This window comes from Sinocyclocheilus anshuiensis, unplaced genomic scaffold, assembly GCF_001515605.1.
Source record: "Sinocyclocheilus anshuiensis isolate Anshui unplaced genomic scaffold, SAMN03320099.WGS_v1.1 scaffold70, whole genome shotgun sequence".
NCBI classification, from domain to species: Eukaryota; Metazoa; Chordata; class Actinopteri; order Cypriniformes; family Cyprinidae; genus Sinocyclocheilus; species Sinocyclocheilus anshuiensis.
In genome coordinates, this window is record NW_015542377.1 from 553,209 (window position 1) to 572,380 (window position 19,172).

General features: G+C 36.5%; 2 protein-coding genes and 1 long non-coding RNA gene across 4 annotated transcripts; all 3 read left to right on the plus strand.

Moving 5' to 3' along the window:
- The first annotated feature begins 362 nt into the window (after positions 1-362).
- LOC107692358 (retinal rod rhodopsin-sensitive cGMP 3',5'-cyclic phosphodiesterase subunit delta) lies at positions 363-11,865 on the plus strand. Its single transcript, XM_016491353.1, has 5 exons — positions 363-593; positions 9,923-10,011; positions 10,211-10,336; positions 11,246-11,351; positions 11,427-11,865. Exons 1-5 carry the CDS (start codon positions 544-546, stop codon positions 11,506-11,508), a joined length of 453 nt encoding a protein of 150 aa, XP_016346839.1. The 5' UTR covers positions 363-543; the 3' UTR covers positions 11,509-11,865.
- On the plus strand, positions 629-6,197 carry LOC107692359 (uncharacterized). The gene is made up of 2 exons (XR_001634638.1): positions 629-672; positions 5,099-6,197. It is a non-coding gene; the product is annotated as an uncharacterized LOC107692359 (long non-coding RNA).
- Positions 11,866-12,303: 438 nt separating the features above from the next.
- LOC107692360 (prohibitin-2-like) lies at positions 12,304-18,358 on the plus strand. Of its 2 annotated transcripts, none has more exons than XM_016491354.1 (10): positions 12,304-12,399; positions 13,329-13,458; positions 14,110-14,194; positions 14,313-14,392; positions 14,511-14,695; positions 14,856-14,985; positions 15,070-15,173; positions 16,359-16,436; positions 16,691-16,767; positions 16,896-18,358. In XM_016491354.1, the coding sequence occupies exons 1-10, from the start codon at positions 12,379-12,381 to the stop codon at positions 16,915-16,917; spliced, it is 912 nt and encodes a 303-aa protein (XP_016346840.1). In that variant the 5' UTR covers positions 12,304-12,378; the 3' UTR covers positions 16,918-18,358. The 2 variants fall into 2 exon arrangements, with proteins under 2 accessions (XP_016346840.1, XP_016346841.1); XM_016491355.1 differs by lacking the exon at positions 12,304-12,399 and adding an exon at positions 13,205-13,241.
- Positions 18,359-19,172: the final 814 nt, after the last annotated feature.

The following is a 19,172-nucleotide window of genomic DNA, read 5'->3' on the forward strand; positions in this document are numbered from 1 at the left end:
TTATATAAAGATAACAATCTGAACGTACACCGGCCTCCTTTATAGTCCACTATCCATAAATGGAGCGTTATTCATCTGAATTGTATTTATATGTTATCCTGTCAGTTCCACATGAAGTGCCTTATTTATTCCATAGCAAATATAGTACAGATAACTTTTATGTCACACACGCGCTTCCGTTCTGCTGCGTTCGAAGGACGTTTGAGGGGTTGCCATCGGTGACGCGTCCCTACGCAACCAAACCCCGCCCTGGTTCTCGCATCTCCGCTATGATTGGTGCATTTAATCCAGGCCTTCGAAAATTCGCAAGATGATTGGTCGAACCAGCTGTCAGTCTCCCACAAAAATCTATTTACAGTAGGTTGTGAGCGGATCAAGTGTATCCGTTCAGATTAAAGCTGGATCTCACTGAAACTAAAAGCCTTTCGAGGTCGATTTTGTGTAGTTTACAAGCTGTTTTGTCCGATATTTATTAGTTATTCCTCGACGGAACGTTTTAATTCGCCTATTTTCTTCTGCTGAAGCTGAAGATCGAGGGAAAAGATGTCTTCGGAAGAAGACAGAGCGAAGGAGATTCTAAAGGGGTTTAAACTGTATCCTTAAGTGATGATGGGACAGATTAGCCACCTAGCTTCAAACCTCAAACTCGCACAACTTTGCATCTTTATTCAGGTGTTAATCTGGAATAAGTAATTGATTTAACGGTTATGAAACCAGGACTTTAGTATCAATTGATGCTGTAAGAGATGCTGGTTACAGTTAGCAGGACAAACTGGGAGGTGAAGTAGTGTCATATTATGTTATGCTTTCTTGGTCATTATGACTGAGACTTGATTTCAGTTTCAACAATATCCATCTATAAATCCAAATGCCTTTTATCTGAACAAACAAACTACAGGCTTTTTTTTTGTCTGTGGTGGCAGTCTGTCTGTCGACTCATTTTGGATGTATCGACACTTTTAAACATCCAATTGAGTTTTTAAACTGTTCTCCTTAAGTTTTGTTGCGGTATATATGAGAAGTTTATTTGCTATGTAGTGTGTGAATGAATAGATGGTGTAATTTCTCTAATCCAGATTACGTCTGTGTTATTCTATAAACTGTACAAATATACATGTTTTTGTTAATGTGCATACCTGGATTCATGAGTTACTGGCATATGAATTGTAATTTACTAGTGCAGTTAATCATATCGAAGTAATTTCAAAGCAGTCTGGTGGTGTTTATTAGATTATAGACACTTTCAGGTAAAATTCCCACTAAGTTTTACATTTATTTGAGCATATCAGCATCAGTAACTAACTGTGGGATGTTGCTATTTCCTTCAGATGAACGTTTGGCTAATGTTCACATGGGCTTCAGGATACTATGTGACTATCAGGCACCTGATTCTTGGGATCAGGTGCATTAGACAGGTGAAATCTCCTCACACAGTTTGTGCCTGCCATCACGATTACATAACATTGGCTAGTGTTTCTATAATAGGCTCTGTAAATCTGACGAGAATAATCACACTAGCACCAGAACCCTCTGATGGGGTGAAAATGGCCACGTCTGGAACATTTGGACTGCCTTGTGTCAGTCCTGATGTACACTGTTTTACAAATATTTCTTCATGTAGACATGGGTCTACCCTGTGTGACCTTCTCTGGGAAAGCAAGGGTTTGTCTTACAGGCTGGTAATTCTTAAATCCTTGATTTGAAAGGACAGGGATTTGCTGCCTTATGCTCCTCACATCCAACTGCTTTGAGGCAAAGCTGTGGAAAATGATTAAAACTTATAAATGTTTGTCTTTTAATGAAAGGTTTGTGAATGATGGTGTTGAAAGTCTGTAAGGAAATATTTTGGATTTACACTATTGTTCAAAACATTTGGGGTCATGAAGTTTAAAAAAAAAATTAATACTTTTATTCAGCAAAGCTACAAATTACAAAGCAAAGTATTACATTTCTCAAAACTGACAGTATAAATGCTACAAAATAACTTTTTTGAACTCTCTGTTTATCAAAGAATCCCAAAGAAATGCATTTTGGTTTCTACAAAAAATATTAAGCAGCGCAACTGTTTTTAGCAATGTTAATAATAAGAAATGTTTCTTGAGCACCAAATCAGCATATTAGAAAGATTTCTGAAGGATCACGTGGCACTGAAGACAGGAGTAATGGCTGCTCAAAATTCAGCTTTGCCATCACAGGAATAAATAACATTTTAATAATATTTCACAACATTACTGCTTTTACTATATTTTTGTTTAAATAAATGCAGCCTTGTTGAGCAGAAGAGACGTCTTTCAAAAACACCCCCAAACTTTTGAACGGTAGTGTACGGTAGAGTGTATGGATAAAACATTCAGCTTTCATTTTAGGTAGAATATTGAAACTTTGTACTGTAGTAGTTGTTCAGAGTAAACTGGAGCACGGGCTGATATGCCATAGATATCACTACCTATTTAGAAACATGCTTTTATGCATAATGTATATTATTGCATTGGCCCTGCACATAATTTTAGAGCTCAGCTTTTTTTTTTAACTAAATTTGTGTCATCTTAGTATAGCACAGCTCTTTGTAGCAGCATGAATCTGGTAAAATGTAGTTACGCAGCACAAATGGATTTTCAAAGGCTGGTCAATGCAATTTTATCTCCAAGCTTCATCATATTTGCCCTGTGTAGTTTTTTTTTTTTTTTGCCCCAGAGGTTACTACTGTGTGCAAAGCACCATACCCTTGAGTGGCTACAAAAAAAAAACCCACTGACTTAAATGATGAAAAAGGCAGATATTGTATTATGTGCCAAACTATGTTTGTTAGAAGCATGTAGAGATTTTGAAGGTGTGTGAATTTTGTGTGCTTGCCATGTCTTTCAAGGCTAGTTTTCTGTTCCTCTTCCAGGAACACAGTACTGTGTGTGTATTTTTTGGTAAATCGTTAGACTAACATAGCCTTCACTGCCAACATTTTTAATAGGACAAAATGTGATGCGTTTGATGTACAGATTTTTTTTATGTTATTATTATTACTATTAAACTACACAGTTACTGTAGCTCTTTTGCACCAGTAACAACAGACTGGAAATGGCAACAATATGCAACAATGGATGACTTTTTAAAAATGAATGTGGCTTCCATGAAAGCATTGGCGCCGAAGGGACTAATTACCTCGACAGTGACAGTGTTTGTGAGTAAAAGGGCCTCTCCCCTGCGACTCTCTCGGTGTGCTCAGCAGGTGAGATCCCACGGACATCTGTCACCAATAATCTCAAATGCAGTCGCCTGGTACATCAGATACAGAGCCTGACACTTTAAGGGCATAGTTACTCATTTTTAGTATCTTCAGCTGTTGGAATCTAAATTCAGGGTGAAATATATCACAGGATATAGCACATAAAATTGATTGGAAATACAAGAATCCCTTACTAAGTCTGGAATTTGCTTAATTGATGTTTAAGCACATTAATATGAGTGTAAAATGTAGTTATTTTTGTAGTCTATACATTGTGTATGAAGATATGGGATCTGTTCAGCAAAGTTAACATTGAATAATTTAATTTGGTTCAGTTTGGTCATTTTGTAAAAGGAATATATATAGATCAGCTTCTTGGCTGGACTGAGAATGAATCCTGGGTCATGCTTCTAGTTATTTGTGTCTTGGGATTCATTTCAAGTAATTTAATGCTTCAGAATAGTTCCATATAAAATCGAGTCTCCATAAGAAAGAGAAGAACTAAATAATAAATAAGAAAATAACAAATAAAATAATATATTATATTGATATAATTAATATAAATAAATCATTTTATTATGGCTGCAGTGTCGGTAATATTTTCTTTTTTGATGAAGGATTTTTATGATAAGCCCTTTTTATTCCTTCAGGAACAATTTAGGGATTTGCATTTGTTAAGGAGCATTTATGTGTCACTATTAATGCTTGAAAGGTAGATTAGGATTAGTAATACATGTAGCACACTTATGCAGCCCTGACTGAGGTCTCATAGGGTTGGTAACTAGGGCCTGTAATGACACATGCAGCCTTGTGTGAGTGTGCTTTAGCAGCCTGAAAGGCTCATACAGGTGGTCTGAAGATGAAGAGGTCAGATGTCATTGACACAGAGTACAGGACATTGTCACAAACCATTGTTTAACAGACAGATCAGGCTGTTTTTAGACTTCAAGTGTGGTCTGTCTCTGTTAGCTTTGCTGGTATTGTTTGCATTTGTGATTTATAACAAATTGCTGCTCAATGTAATAATTAGATAGAAACTCTTGAATTTAGACATCATTGAATAGTTCACCCATCATGTGTTTAGAAAAATACTCACTTTCTTCCGTGGAACATAAAAAGAACGAGCAAGATATTTAGTGAATTTAAACTTAAAGTCACCATGAAATCAAAATGGAAAATTCTTATTTTTTAATGGAATACTGTAGTTTATTATAAATAATTTATCTGTGCACTTCATTATTGTTTTTAAATTCATGTGCCCTCGTAATCTTTAATCAAAAACGTTAACCTCCCCTCCCCCTCAAAACGACTCATCTTCTCTTCCGGTCACGAGCTATGGCGCAAGGGCGGAGCTAGTGACGTGAGGGGTAAACACTGGGGTAAACGACAGCGGGTAAAGCTGAAGCTGATGCTTCACTTTATAGCACTGACACTAGTCATGAGGGAGTACGTTACCCCTAAACATTGAAAAGATATTAGGATATTACGACATTACTCTTAGGACATCGCAAACTAATTTTTTTCATGAATATGACTTAACCTGATGGAGGACGTGCTCAGTCATTCAGGCAGTCTCTCTCTCTCTCTCGCGTGCGCGCGCTGTTTAGGCATGTTTTGTGCCGTTGATCGTCGTCGTCATCCTTAATAAATAAAACCTTTATTCATGCTTGGGTGTAGGCTGTGAATTCAGAAAGAAATCCCCCACCACTAACTGCAAACTGGCATTCAGATCTGCCTCCATTTTGTTAGCAACGCCCCAGCTTCCAACGATCCAATCAATTCCCGAAGGACAAATCAAGTCCCGCCCTCTCATTTCAGATGCCGTTTCACTCGGATATACGTCACAGTAGAGAAGAAAAGACAATCATCTTTATTCAGGTGTTAATCTGGAATAAGTAATTGATTTAACGGTTATGAAACCAGGACTTTAGTATCAATTGATGCTGTAAGAGATGCTGGTTACAGTTAGCAGGACAAACTGGGAGGTGAAGTAGTGTCATATTATGTTATGCTTTCTTGGTCATTATGACTGAGACTTGATTTCAGTTTCAACAATATCCATCTATAAATCCAAATGCCTTTTATCTGAACAAACAAACTACAGGCTTTTTTTTTGTCTGTGGTGGCAGTCTGTCTGTCGACTCATTTTGGATGTATCGACACTTTTAAACATCCAATTGAGTTTTTAAACTGTTCTCCTTAAGTTTTGTTGCGGTATATATGAGAAGTTTATTTGCTATGTAGTGTGTGAATGAATAGATGGTGTAATTTCTCTAATCCAGATTACGTCTGTGTTATTCTATAAACTGTACAAATATACATGTTTTTGTTAATGTGCATACCTGGATTCATGAGTTACTGGCATATGAATTGTAATTTACTAGTGCAGTTAATCATATCGAAGTAATTTCAAAGCAGTCTGGTGGTGTTTATTAGATTATAGACACTTTCAGGTAAAATTCCCACTAAGTTTTACATTTATTTGAGCATATCAGCATCAGTAACTAACTGTGGGATGTTGCTATTTCCTTCAGATGAACGTTTGGCTAATGTTCACATGGGCTTCAGGATACTATGTGACTATCAGGCACCTGATTCTTGGGATCAGGTGCATTAGACAGGTGAAATCTCCTCACACAGTTTGTGCCTGCCATCACGATTACATAACATTGGCTAGTGTTTCTATAATAGGCTCTGTAAATCTGACGAGAATAATCACACTAGCACCAGAACCCTCTGATGGGGTGAAAATGGCCACGTCTGGAACATTTGGACTGCCTTGTGTCAGTCCTGATGTACACTGTTTTACAAATATTTCTTCATGTAGACATGGGTCTACCCTGTGTGACCTTCTCTGGGAAAGCAAGGGTTTGTCTTACAGGCTGGTAATTCTTAAATCCTTGATTTGAAAGGACAGGGATTTGCTGCCTTATGCTCCTCACATCCAACTGCTTTGAGGCAAAGCTGTGGAAAATGATTAAAACTTATAAATGTTTGTCTTTTAATGAAAGGTTTGTGAATGATGGTGTTGAAAGTCTGTAAGGAAATATTTTGGATTTACACTATTGTTCAAAACATTTGGGGTCATGAAGTTTAAAAAAAAAATTAATACTTTTATTCAGCAAAGCTACAAATTACAAAGCAAAGTATTACATTTCTCAAAACTGACAGTATAAATGCTACAAAATAACTTTTTTGAACTCTCTGTTTATCAAAGAATCCCAAAGAAATGCATTTTGGTTTCTACAAAAAATATTAAGCAGCGCAACTGTTTTTAGCAATGTTAATAATAAGAAATGTTTCTTGAGCACCAAATCAGCATATTAGAAAGATTTCTGAAGGATCACGTGGCACTGAAGACAGGAGTAATGGCTGCTCAAAATTCAGCTTTGCCATCACAGGAATAAATAACATTTTAATAATATTTCACAACATTACTGCTTTTACTATATTTTTGTTTAAATAAATGCAGCCTTGTTGAGCAGAAGAGACGTCTTTCAAAAACACCCCCAAACTTTTGAACGGTAGTGTACGGTAGAGTGTATGGATAAAACATTCAGCTTTCATTTTAGGTAGAATATTGAAACTTTGTACTGTAGTAGTTGTTCAGAGTAAACTGGAGCACGGGCTGATATGCCATAGATATCACTACCTATTTAGAAACATGCTTTTATGCATAATGTATATTATTGCATTGGCCCTGCACATAATTTTAGAGCTCAGCTTTTTTTTTTAACTAAATTTGTGTCATCTTAGTATAGCACAGCTCTTTGTAGCAGCATGAATCTGGTAAAATGTAGTTACGCAGCACAAATGGATTTTCAAAGGCTGGTCAATGCAATTTTATCTCCAAGCTTCATCATATTTGCCCTGTGTAGTTTTTTTTTTTTTTTGCCCCAGAGGTTACTACTGTGTGCAAAGCACCATACCCTTGAGTGGCTACAAAAAAAAAACCCACTGACTTAAATGATGAAAAAGGCAGATATTGTATTATGTGCCAAACTATGTTTGTTAGAAGCATGTAGAGATTTTGAAGGTGTGTGAATTTTGTGTGCTTGCCATGTCTTTCAAGGCTAGTTTTCTGTTCCTCTTCCAGGAACACAGTACTGTGTGTGTATTTTTTGGTAAATCGTTAGACTAACATAGCCTTCACTGCCAACATTTTTAATAGGACAAAATGTGATGCGTTTGATGTACAGATTTTTTTTATGTTATTATTATTACTATTAAACTACACAGTTACTGTAGCTCTTTTGCACCAGTAACAACAGACTGGAAATGGCAACAATATGCAACAATGGATGACTTTTTAAAAATGAATGTGGCTTCCATGAAAGCATTGGCGCCGAAGGGACTAATTACCTCGACAGTGACAGTGTTTGTGAGTAAAAGGGCCTCTCCCCTGCGACTCTCTCGGTGTGCTCAGCAGGTGAGATCCCACGGACATCTGTCACCAATAATCTCAAATGCAGTCGCCTGGTACATCAGATACAGAGCCTGACACTTTAAGGGCATAGTTACTCATTTTTAGTATCTTCAGCTGTTGGAATCTAAATTCAGGGTGAAATATATCACAGGATATAGCACATAAAATTGATTGGAAATACAAGAATCCCTTACTAAGTCTGGAATTTGCTTAATTGATGTTTAAGCACATTAATATGAGTGTAAAATGTAGTTATTTTTGTAGTCTATACATTGTGTATGAAGATATGGGATCTGTTCAGCAAAGTTAACATTGAATAATTTAATTTGGTTCAGTTTGGTCATTTTGTAAAAGGAATATATATAGATCAGCTTCTTGGCTGGACTGAGAATGAATCCTGGGTCATGCTTCTAGTTATTTGTGTCTTGGGATTCATTTCAAGTAATTTAATGCTTCAGAATAGTTCCATATAAAATCGAGTCTCCATAAGAAAGAGAAGAACTAAATAATAAATAAGAAAATAACAAATAAAATAATATATTATATTGATATAATTAATATAAATAAATCATTTTATTATGGCTGCAGTGTCGGTAATATTTTCTTTTTTGATGAAGGATTTTTATGATAAGCCCTTTTTATTCCTTCAGGAACAATTTAGGGATTTGCATTTGTTAAGGAGCATTTATGTGTCACTATTAATGCTTGAAAGGTAGATTAGGATTAGTAATACATGTAGCACACTTATGCAGCCCTGACTGAGGTCTCATAGGGTTGGTAACTAGGGCCTGTAATGACACATGCAGCCTTGTGTGAGTGTGCTTTAGCAGCCTGAAAGGCTCATACAGGTGGTCTGAAGATGAAGAGGTCAGATGTCATTGACACAGAGTACAGGACATTGTCACAAACCATTGTTTAACAGACAGATCAGGCTGTTTTTAGACTTCAAGTGTGGTCTGTCTCTGTTAGCTTTGCTGGTATTGTTTGCATTTGTGATTTATAACAAATTGCTGCTCAATGTAATAATTAGATAGAAACTCTTGAATTTAGACATCATTGAATAGTTCACCCATCATGTGTTTAGAAAAATACTCACTTTCTTCCGTGGAACATAAAAAGAACGAGCAAGATATTTAGTGAATTTAAACTTAAAGTCACCATGAAATCAAAATGGAAAATTCTTATTTTTTAATGGAATACTGTAGTTTATTATAAATAATTTATCTGTGCACTTCATTATTGTTTTTAAATTCATGTGCCCTCGTAATCTTTAATCAAAAACGTTAACCTCCCCTCCCCCTCAAAACGACTCATCTTCTCTTCCGGTCACGAGCTATGGCGCAAGGGCGGAGCTAGTGACGTGAGGGGTAAACACTGGGGTAAACGACAGCGGGTAAAGCTGAAGCTGATGCTTCACTTTATAGCACTGACACTAGTCATGAGGGAGTACGTTACCCCTAAACATTGAAAAGATATTAGGATATTACGACATTACTCTTAGGACATCGCAAACTAATTTTTTTCATGAATATGACTTAACCTGATGGAGGACGTGCTCAGTCATTCAGGCAGTCTCTCTCTCTCTCTCGCGTGCGCGCGCTGTTTAGGCATGTTTTGTGCCGTTGATCGTCGTCGTCATCCTTAATAAATAAAACCTTTATTCATGCTTGGGTGTAGGCTGTGAATTCAGAAAGAAATCCCCCACCACTAACTGCAAACTGGCATTCAGATCTGCCTCCATTTTGTTAGCAACGCCCCAGCTTCCAACGATCCAATCAATTCCCGAAGGACGAAATCAAGTCCCGCCCGCTCATTACAGATGCCGTTTCACTCGGATATACGTCACAGAAGAGAAGAAAAGACAATCGCAACTTCCGTTTCATGCCGACTTTAAAGTGTGTTGCTCACACAAATCTATTATATGGCTTCAGAAGAGTTGCTATACTGTGCAGGTGTCTTGGATTGCTTTTATAGTGCTTTTTTGTTGTTGTTCTTTTTGGAGTTTGATGACTGGTGAACATCTCTTTTTGTGATAGAAAGTCATACAGGTTTGAAATGACATGAGGTAAATGATGACACAATCTTCATGTTTATGTGAACTGTTACTTGAGGCCCAGTGAGCCTAACACAAAATTATTGATTTGGAAAAGTTTTATCTCCCATAGACATTGTTTGAGTTGATCTTCTTGTAAAATGCCATTTTCTGGAAAGTTGGCCCTGACATCAGGAGACATATTCATTGCCAGTCCGTTCAGCATGCCTTAACTTGTCTCCAGAAACTGGATGAATCTTAGAGATGCAGAGACAGGGAAGGTTCTCTGGCAGGGAACTGAAGACCTCTCCCTTCCTGGGGTAGAACATGAAGGTTTGTGGTTCTCAGCATTACCTTTCATTAAAGATTTAAACTATTGACTCGATTAAGCTACGCCAAATCTTCTCTTATGTCCGCTACTTCTCTGCTCCTTTTAGTGATGTCAGTGAGAGGTCAAGATCAGTCTTCTGTTCTGAATTTAGTACAGAATGTGCCATGTCTGGTAACTAATAGTTTTGATTTTGTTTTCCAGCTCGGGTTCCTAAGAAGATCCTGAAATGTAAAGCTGTCTCCAGAGAGCTAAATTTCTCTTCAGTAGAAAAACTGGAAAAATTCCGACTGGAGCAAAAAGTTTTCTTTAAAGGCCAGTGCCTAGAAGGTTGTTCTAATTATTTCTTGCGCATTGCACTTTTGTGATAAGAAATAGCAATGATGATGGAAGCGCAAAATTAGAGCTCCCTTTTGTAAAATGGTTGGTTCTGAAATATCTTTAAAATTATTTAACACAGAGATGTCTTCTCGAGCAAGGAGCTCCATATAAATGACTTTATTCATTATCCATTAACAAAAAAGTACATTATCAATTTTAAATCCATTTGAAATCCTGTTAAAACGGAATGTCACAAGACTGTATTGTTAAAAAAGGATTAGTACACCACCTTTGTTTACTTTAGTAAATTTGGACGAAGACATCAACACTGAATACTAACCATATATTCTCATCTTAGCTACAGAGTTTTTAAAAGCATAAACATTTTAACTAAACTGCTAAAATTTGTCAAATATAAACGTGATCATAATATTGCATTCATTCATTACATTCACAGGTACAGGTAACTTGTGAAACATTTGAACATTTAAGGTCTATGCCTAATATTCTTGAATATCCTGAACAGTATAGTTTAAATGCAGTGTACTAATATAGAGATTTCTTTCAATAAATAATTTATTATGCATTTCACAATGTAACAGTTGGCCATTTAAATTCTATGCTTGTCTTCATGATTTTGTGGAATTAGACTGATATAAAGTATTTATTTTCAGATTTTACTTGACAAGTTATTTTATATGTGTAATTTGAAAATCTTTTTTATTTTGGCTCATATGAATGTGTGTGCACAAACAATGCTCTTTTGAGACACGATTAACTATATAGCAAATGAATTGAAAATACTTTTGAAAGCTTGTTTGTGAATATGTTTTCATCTTATTAGCCTGCCATAGTTAAAGTGCGTAAGGACTATTTACATCACAAAATGCTTACACATGTACCTTGTCTTTTTTTCAGAGTGGTTTTTTGAGTTTGGCTTTGTGATTCCTAATTCTACAAACACATGGCAGTCTTTGATAGAAGCTGCACCAGAGTCACAGATGATGCCTGCAAATGTCTTAACGTAAGATTTTTTTTTCTACATATTTGATATCCATAAAAGTTGGATTAATCATGGATCAAATTTCTTCTCTTGCAGTGGTAATGTTGTTATAGAGACCAAGTTTTATGATGACGACCTTCATGTCAGCACATCCCGGGTACGACTCTTTTACGTCTGACACATGGAACCTTTCATTTAATTACATTTTTTTTTTTACTGTCACTCCAAAGGATGGACCCATCACTTACGCAAGTTTCAGTTGCCAGAGAAGACACTCTCCGTACTGAGTATTTCTTCTGAGGCGCTTTAATGGGAACATTTCAGTAAAACCCAGTTTCAAGACAAATGATCACACCAGTTTTATGGCAGATAAGGACTTGTACATAAGAGCTATCATGCTCATGAAAACCTGGTTGTGTAAATTACCTGTTTGTATATTTTTCTTCTTCTCCTTCTGTATTTCAATCCTGCAATGTACACTGCTTCCTTATCAGCTGTTTTTAAAACGTTTTCTCCCAGTCTGTATGGTTATTCATGGTCTATTTTTTTTAGTTAAACTGTAAGATAGGATTTGTTTTAAAATAAATTATGAAATTAAGGATTAAAATATTCATATTCATATTTTGTCTCTTGCATCTCTCCCTTAAGTATTTTCAGCAGAATGAGTGATCTCATAATTGTTTTTGGTGGCCAATTTTTGTCACACATTGCATTTACAGAAATATGTCAGCTTTAACATGACATGAAATACAGTTCCGAGGATTTAAAACTGTTTGCGTATTTTGCTCTTTACATTATTCCCATATAATAAACTGGGCACATATCTTTATCCAGATAAAATATCTTAATGGTTGTCACATCAAGTTTGTTCTAATTTTAAATATATAGTCTTGGATATGACCTAGCATATAATTACTTTATATAGACTGGCCGTTCTCTATGTAGTAATGTCCAAAACGTGGAAATAACTGAGAGTACTACATTACCCAGAATTTCTTCCGTTTGGAGCGGAAGTTGTTCGTGACGACCTTGGGTAGCTGCTGCAAGCATGGCGAATAAAGAGCCTAACGTGAGTATCTTAATTCTTAATAAATTTTATTTATAACATTAGAATTGTATAAATGCTCATTAATAAAAGAGCTTTTTATAAGCAGTCATAAGCAGCTTGGCAGCAGAAATCGGAACAGAAAAAGTGTTACACAGTAACTGTTACATGATCTGATCTGCTCTCATACACTAAAGCACGTTTTAAGATTAAACGTGCTGTCAGACCCCTTAACAAATTTAAATATTAATCATTTTTGAATAGCATGCTTTGATTTTGAATACCCGTGCTGAAGTCCTGATTCCTGATACCGGCTGCTCTTAAAGCTTGTTGGGCCTTTGACGTTTAATATCACCTGTAACAAATTGCTGTAACGTTAGGTCTAAAGTTGACGTGATACATACTAGGTAGTTAGTGTAGACTCACATTAAATGTAATTTTTTTTTTCATAAAAGGTTGCCTAATTTGTTTAACACAGTACCTGTTCTTCCATGATCTGTATCAGAATGTAAGCTAATGAAGTCATTTCCCAGACAGTGATTATTATAATATTTTTAACACATGAATAGGACAACGTCAAAAAAACCTGAAAATTCTAGACATGATGAATTATGCCCATTAAGTGTCAAAAGGTGGCGCTGTCATATCATTTAGCCCAGGGGTGTCCAAACTCGGTCCTGGAGGGCCACTGTCCTGCAGAGTTTAGCTCCAACTTGCCTCAACACACCTGGCTGCCAGTTTCTAGTATGCCTAAGACCTTGATTAGCTGGTGCAGGTGTGTTTAATTGGGGTTGGAGCTAAACTCTTCAGGACACCGGCCCTCCAGGACCGAGTTTGGACACCCCTGATTTAGCCTAACCCTTTTGGTAAGACCTTGTCTGTGAAGATTATACTACTGATGTAACAGTCATATTGTCAGTGGAAGGGAATATGTTTATTTTGTAATCTCACAGAGGTTGCTCCAGAACCTGAGGGATCTCGCCGGACGCATGTCCTCTGGCTCAAAGGGTGCTGGACTCGGACTGAAGTTATTAATTGGAGCAGGTGCACTTGCTTATGGAGTCAAAGAGGCCACATACACAGGTGCATTCAGTTTTACAATAGTATAAAGAATTACATTAAAGTAAAAAAGTATTAGGAGTAGAGCTCAGCTCAGATGTCTAGTGTAGTGAATTTCTGCACTACTATTCAGTTTGGGATCAAGATTTTGTTTTTGAAAGAAATTCATACTTTTATTCTGCAAGGATGCATTAAATTGATTAAAAGTGACAGTAAAGAGATTTACAATGTTACAAAAGATTTATTTCAAATAAATGCTGTTCTTTTGAATTTCATCAAAGAATCCTGAAAAAAAGTCACGGTTTCCTCAAATATATTAAGCTGCACAACATTAATTATAATAAATTGGCATATTAGAATAAGTTCTAAAGGATTGTGTGACACTAAAAACTGGTGTACTGGCTGCTAAAAATTTAGCTTTGCCTTTACAGGAATAAATTACATTAAAAGAAAACATATATTAAATTGTAAAAACGCTTCACAATATCACAGTTTTTTCTGTATTTTTGATCAAGTAAATGCAGCCTTGTTGAGCTTAAGAGATTTTTGGACAAAATATTTTTGAATGTTAAACTTTTGAACAGTGGTGTATCTGTGCAACATGTACTTTTGAAATGAATATTAAAATAAGAAGACTGGTAATGTCATCACTCACACTAATTGTCTTGTCTTTAGTGGAGGGTGGTCAGCGAGCAATTGTCTTTAATAGAATTGGAGGGATGCAGATGGACACGGTCCTCTCTGAGGGTCTCCACTTCAGGCAATTTTTTAGGATTTATATACTTGTTCTGTGTGAAAGCATGTTTAATCTCACCATAATAAAAAAAGGAATGCTGTAACTTTCAAATGTAATGAAAAAAACTACATTGTTCTTATAGGATACCATGGTTTCAGTATCCAATCATATATGATATCAGAGCCAAACCAAGAAAAATATCATCTTTAACAGGAAGTAAAGGTACATTTTTGAATTTTATTTCATTGTCATGATCATGCTTTGTTTACTTCCATTTCAACATAGTCATAATGTGTTCACCTTGATTATAGTTCATGTAATGTTGCTGTAATGTGGTCAGACCTGCAGATGGTGAGCATCGCATTGCGTGTGCTGTCACGACCTGTGGCTTCCAACCTTCCTGTCTTGTACCAGCAGCTGGGGAAGGACTACGATGAGCGTGTGCTGCCATCCATTGTAAATGAAGTTCTGAAGAGCGTGGTCGCCAAATTTAATGCATCCCAACTAATTACGCAAAGAGCCCAGGTTTGTATTTCCTCACAATCTGTTACTCAGTTTTGAAAGTCTTCCACATATTCTAGAGATGAACCAAATTTCCAGGATCCATATTCAAAGGAAGAAAATCTCCAAATTACAATATATATTACTATATTCTTAATCTTTCTTTGCCACTGATTTCATGCAGGTCTCTCTACTCATCCGACGGGATCTCTTTGAACGCGCTAAGGACTTCAACATTATTCTCGACGATGTGGCAATCACAGAGTTGAGCTTCAGCAAGGAGTACACAGCAGCTGTGGAGGCCAAACAAGTTGGTAGGTAAAGTTAGGTTCTTGTGTGTTGTAACATAAAACATGTGGACATAATAAGTGTAATAAAACGTGTTTATGGTCTTCCAGCCCAGCAGGAGGCGCAAAGAGCTCAGTTCTTTGTGGAGAAAGCAAAACAAGAACAGAGGCAGAAAATCATCCAAGCTGAAGGAGAGGCCCAGGCTGCCAAAATGGTACGAGTCTCTTATCAAAAATGATTTCTTTTGCCACTCACAGGTCCAAAAGTCATGAGTATTTTAATTATTATATTATATTATTGTATTACACTATTATTTTTAGGGGTGCTCCGATCAGGATTTTTGAGGCCGATCGCCGATCACAGAAAGCAGTATCTGCCGATACCGATCGGGAAGGCTATTTTTTTTATCAAATTTTGGTGCTCCTACATTTTTGACTGTGCTCCTAAATTTTTTAAGTTAGGAGCACAAGCGCTCCTAAAAAGAAAAATAAGCGTAATATGCATTTATGGTGTAATTACTACATTTTCGTGTCAATCCATGTTCATATTTAATGCAAAAAAATGCGCTGTTACTTTAATTCAGCGCTTGCAGCACAGCAAAAATAGGCTCGGTGTGGACACGATCTCTGCACTGCTGCAGACGCACCGCTCGTGGAACGCACTGCCGGACAGCAACTGTGCAGTGTGCACGCTTTAATCCGTTAAAATGAGCGGGGAAAAAATACGCACTGCATACTCACTGCAAACGGAGTAATGTGAACCTGGCATTATGTGTGTGCGCTGCGAGTGTGCATGAGTGCACGGTCTCCAGGAGAGCGCGCAAGCGCTGAATGGTTAAACACTGGCAAGAATTAAAAAGTAATGCAATTTATAAACGTTAGTGACGATGTGACACTGCCTCGATTGTACAAGTGACAATTCCTGTGTCAACTGTGCAGGGTGCAGCTCGCTTATATTGCAGACACGATGTGGTGATTTAAAGACATTTGCATATTTTGAGAGAGAGAGAGAGCGCGCGCTGATTCACTCGCGCTGTTTGTGAAATTACGTCTCACACAAGGTTTTCAAATGACTTTATAAGTTATTTAACTAAGAAATATGAAGACGAGTACCTCACCTTCAGCATTATAATTATTTCACCCGCGCCAGGCTGAGACGGTGCGGCTGCGTGTTGTGCCAAACCTTCTCACGGCAGGCGCGTCAGCTTGAGATCGTTTTTTTGAGATCGGCCTTTTAGAGACCGCCAATCAATCATCCCAACGTGATTATCGGCCGATAGTGATCAGTAGCCGATCAATCGGTGCACCCCTAATTATTTTATAATATATTATTAATGTGTCTTTTTTAGAAAAGTATTATATGAGAAATATATTTTGGTTTGGTCTGATCTAATTCACAGTTAGGGGAGGCCGTCACAAAGAACCCTGGATACCTTAAACTCAGAAGAATCAGAGCAGCGCAGAATATTGCCAAAACGGTACGGTGTTATTATTCACTTTTATTTTATTTATTTATAATTTTTATTGAGTTTTCCTGATGTAAACGGTACGCTTTGGAAAAGGGTGTGTTTTTCACCCATGTAAATATTTGATGTTCACTAGCAGTTCTGCCAAGGTTCAGCTGGTCTTTTTTTGGGGGGGGGACTTAACATTTATTCAAGTCTTTTTGGAAAAAGCTGAATGTTTTGATGTCCTTTCTAAAAGCCCTGACCAGATGAAGGTTGTTTTCCAGGTGGCGGCTTCACAGAACAGGGTTTACCTAAGCGCAGATAGTTTGGTTCTGAATCTACAGGACGACTCTTTTAACAAGTAAGAATCCCATAGTTTTATGCCTTTTTTATGACTCCACAAAAAGAAAAAGTGCATTTTTGTGCTTGCTTAATTACATTGTGTAAAAATATAGTTGATGTTGACCCAATCTTCTTTGTACATTGCAGTTTGTCTCTCGGAAAGAAGTAACCCATTCAGAAAGCACTCTCATTCCAATTGTCTATGTGTGTCCTTTGAGATGGCATTTTCTGATTGAGTCACAAATTAATATGTCAGTCTGGGGAAGATTCATTAAATATCTAATGGTGTAGTCCTGGTTCGTCAATTAAATTTGACTCCACAATTTGCTGGTTATCAAGACACTGCAGTTTTGTGTTCATTTTCAGCACAATGAATGAAGGCAACAACTGTACCAGATCATTTAATTCTTTTCAACATTAATTGTTGTAACAGGAAACATGTCTTTATATTCTACATTAGATGAGCTCAAGGTTGGCTGAGAAAAAATAAATCCATCCATTTTCTTAGTAATGATTTATGTCTTTCCTGAAAAATAACACAAACAATTGTATGTGTGACTCAAAATGACAGCTAAAAACTTTTTCCAATCAGTTGAAGTTCATAATGGCTGCATGTTTGGCAGTTGCCTTATTGTTGTTTGGATAAACCTGGAATATTTTAATCCTAAAACGTGTTTTCAGTCATAAGTATGAAACCTTTTTGGTATTAAACTGGCCTGCCGTATAAAAGCATCGCTCCACCACCTGGTTCTGGTTACTTTAGCAGTCTAATCCTGCTCAATCTACCTCTCTACTTAACCTCTGAACTGCCTCTTTCCTCCCCAAAACTCAGAACATAGTGTGGGGCTTGTTTTGTTCTCCTATTGGCTCCTGTGTATTTGCATTCTTTGAAATGCACCAGTGAATAGATGCTGAGTCTTTTGTCAGACTGCATACCCAAATACATGTTACTGTTTTAATAAGGAGAAGTTACATAATAAAGTATTGCTTAATCTCCAAGCAAGTTTCTTCTACAAACATAAATATGGTTGTCTTGCTCTAAGTATATTGGCCAGGCAGCCGATTAATCAGCTGATGTTTGGCTAAACTAAGACTCTCAGCATTGATTATTAACTCTGCCTTCTTGGCTGTTTACTTTAGGTGTCCGCTTCCGACATTTCTGTTCCAAAATGTACAAATACCCTTGTCAACTGAAAAGTCACACCTAAAATAGTTAAATATTTTGAAAAGTGTTCATTTAATTTCAGCATAATGTTTAATGCAGTATGTGCAGCAGTTTAATGCAATCATATTCTTGTCTAGTGCATGTTTGCATTGGCACAATGTACAAAGTCAAGAGTTTTTTTTTTGTCATTTTTGTTTTTTGCCTTCACAGTTGCTGGATCTCTTAAGAACAGCTGATAATCAAGTCTTGTAGTTCATCTAAATCACATGTGAAATTCAAAACTTTATATTCAAACCTATAATTATACTGAGCTACAAATACATAAATTATACACATTTCAAAATATATATAACTCAAATGATAAAGCTCAGATTGATACATTCAATTTGGCTTAAAAGGAAAAAATGCAGGTGCCAACACAGTTTTCAATAGGTAATATCAGAAAGGAATAAAGACAAAAACAACATATAAACAATCATACAGTGGCCAGATAGGACTTGTCACTATGATATGGTGTGAAACATTTAAGACCTTAATTCAGCAGAGCGCAGTAGGCTGAGGCTGTCCTCGTAATCCAAGACATTGGGACAGATTTCAGTTTTTGAGTGTCCGTAGATGCAGCCTGATCAAAGAGCAGTGGGTTTGAGCACTGCAATTTAGCTTTATTGTAGCTTAATTGTAGTAATTATTATATAATTACTAGGGTGTTTCAGGCACAAAGATTCCATTAATAATTCAAAGAAAAACTGGACCAAAAAACAGGAACTTCATGAAGTTTAACAACTGCAGCTGTGTTCTTTTATTTAAATCCCTTTATATTTTAAAGAAATTATTTTTCTATATTTATATTTTTGTCAGGATCTGGTGTGTATGAATTCTAAAATAAGTGGTTAAATGTAATCGTGTGTGATGTATTGATTTATTACATGAAACGATATGTAATACATATTGAAATTATATCAGCCGTCTGCCAGTTCTCTAAATGTCAACGAACACTGCTCTTTTGTCTAAAAGACAATTTGTTATAAAGAAATGAAGGTATTCATTGTATCTTTTGAATTTTTTTGAATTGAATACACAGTTTCACCTGACCTCAGAGTAAGATTTTTGCAAGTAAACATGATAAGCAGATGAGAACTGAGAAGTCGCTGACTGCCTGCATGTTTCAGTGGATAATCAGGGGTTGTGTTACAGCTCTTAAATGACTCTGTGCCATCTCAGTATAATTAGATCATATTAAGCCCTTTGTGTATGTGTGG

What these genes read in the sequence shown, in the direction of transcription:
- LOC107692358 (XM_016491353.1), top strand. Translation starts at nt 544, where the DNA reads ATGTCTTCGGAAGAAGACAGAGCGAAGGAGATTCTAAAGGGGTTTAAA. An exon ending in ATTCTAAAGGGGTTTAAACT is followed by an intron (nt 594 to 9,922) that starts GTATCCTTAAGT and finishes ACTTGTCTCCAG; the next exon opens with AAACTGGATGAATCTTAGAG. An exon ending in TCCTGGGGTAGAACATGAAG is followed by an intron (nt 10,012 to 10,210) that starts GTTTGTGGTTCT and finishes TTTGTTTTCCAG; the next exon opens with CTCGGGTTCCTAAGAAGATC.
- LOC107692360 (XM_016491354.1), top strand. Translation starts at nt 12,379, where the DNA reads ATGGCGAATAAAGAGCCTAAC. An exon ending in TAATTACGCAAAGAGCCCAG is followed by an intron (nt 14,696 to 14,855) that starts GTTTGTATTTCC and finishes GATTTCATGCAG; the next exon opens with GTCTCTCTACTCATCCGACG. An exon ending in CAGGACGACTCTTTTAACAA is followed by an intron (nt 16,768 to 16,895) that starts GTAAGAATCCCA and finishes TGTACATTGCAG; the next exon opens with TTTGTCTCTCGGAAAGAAGT.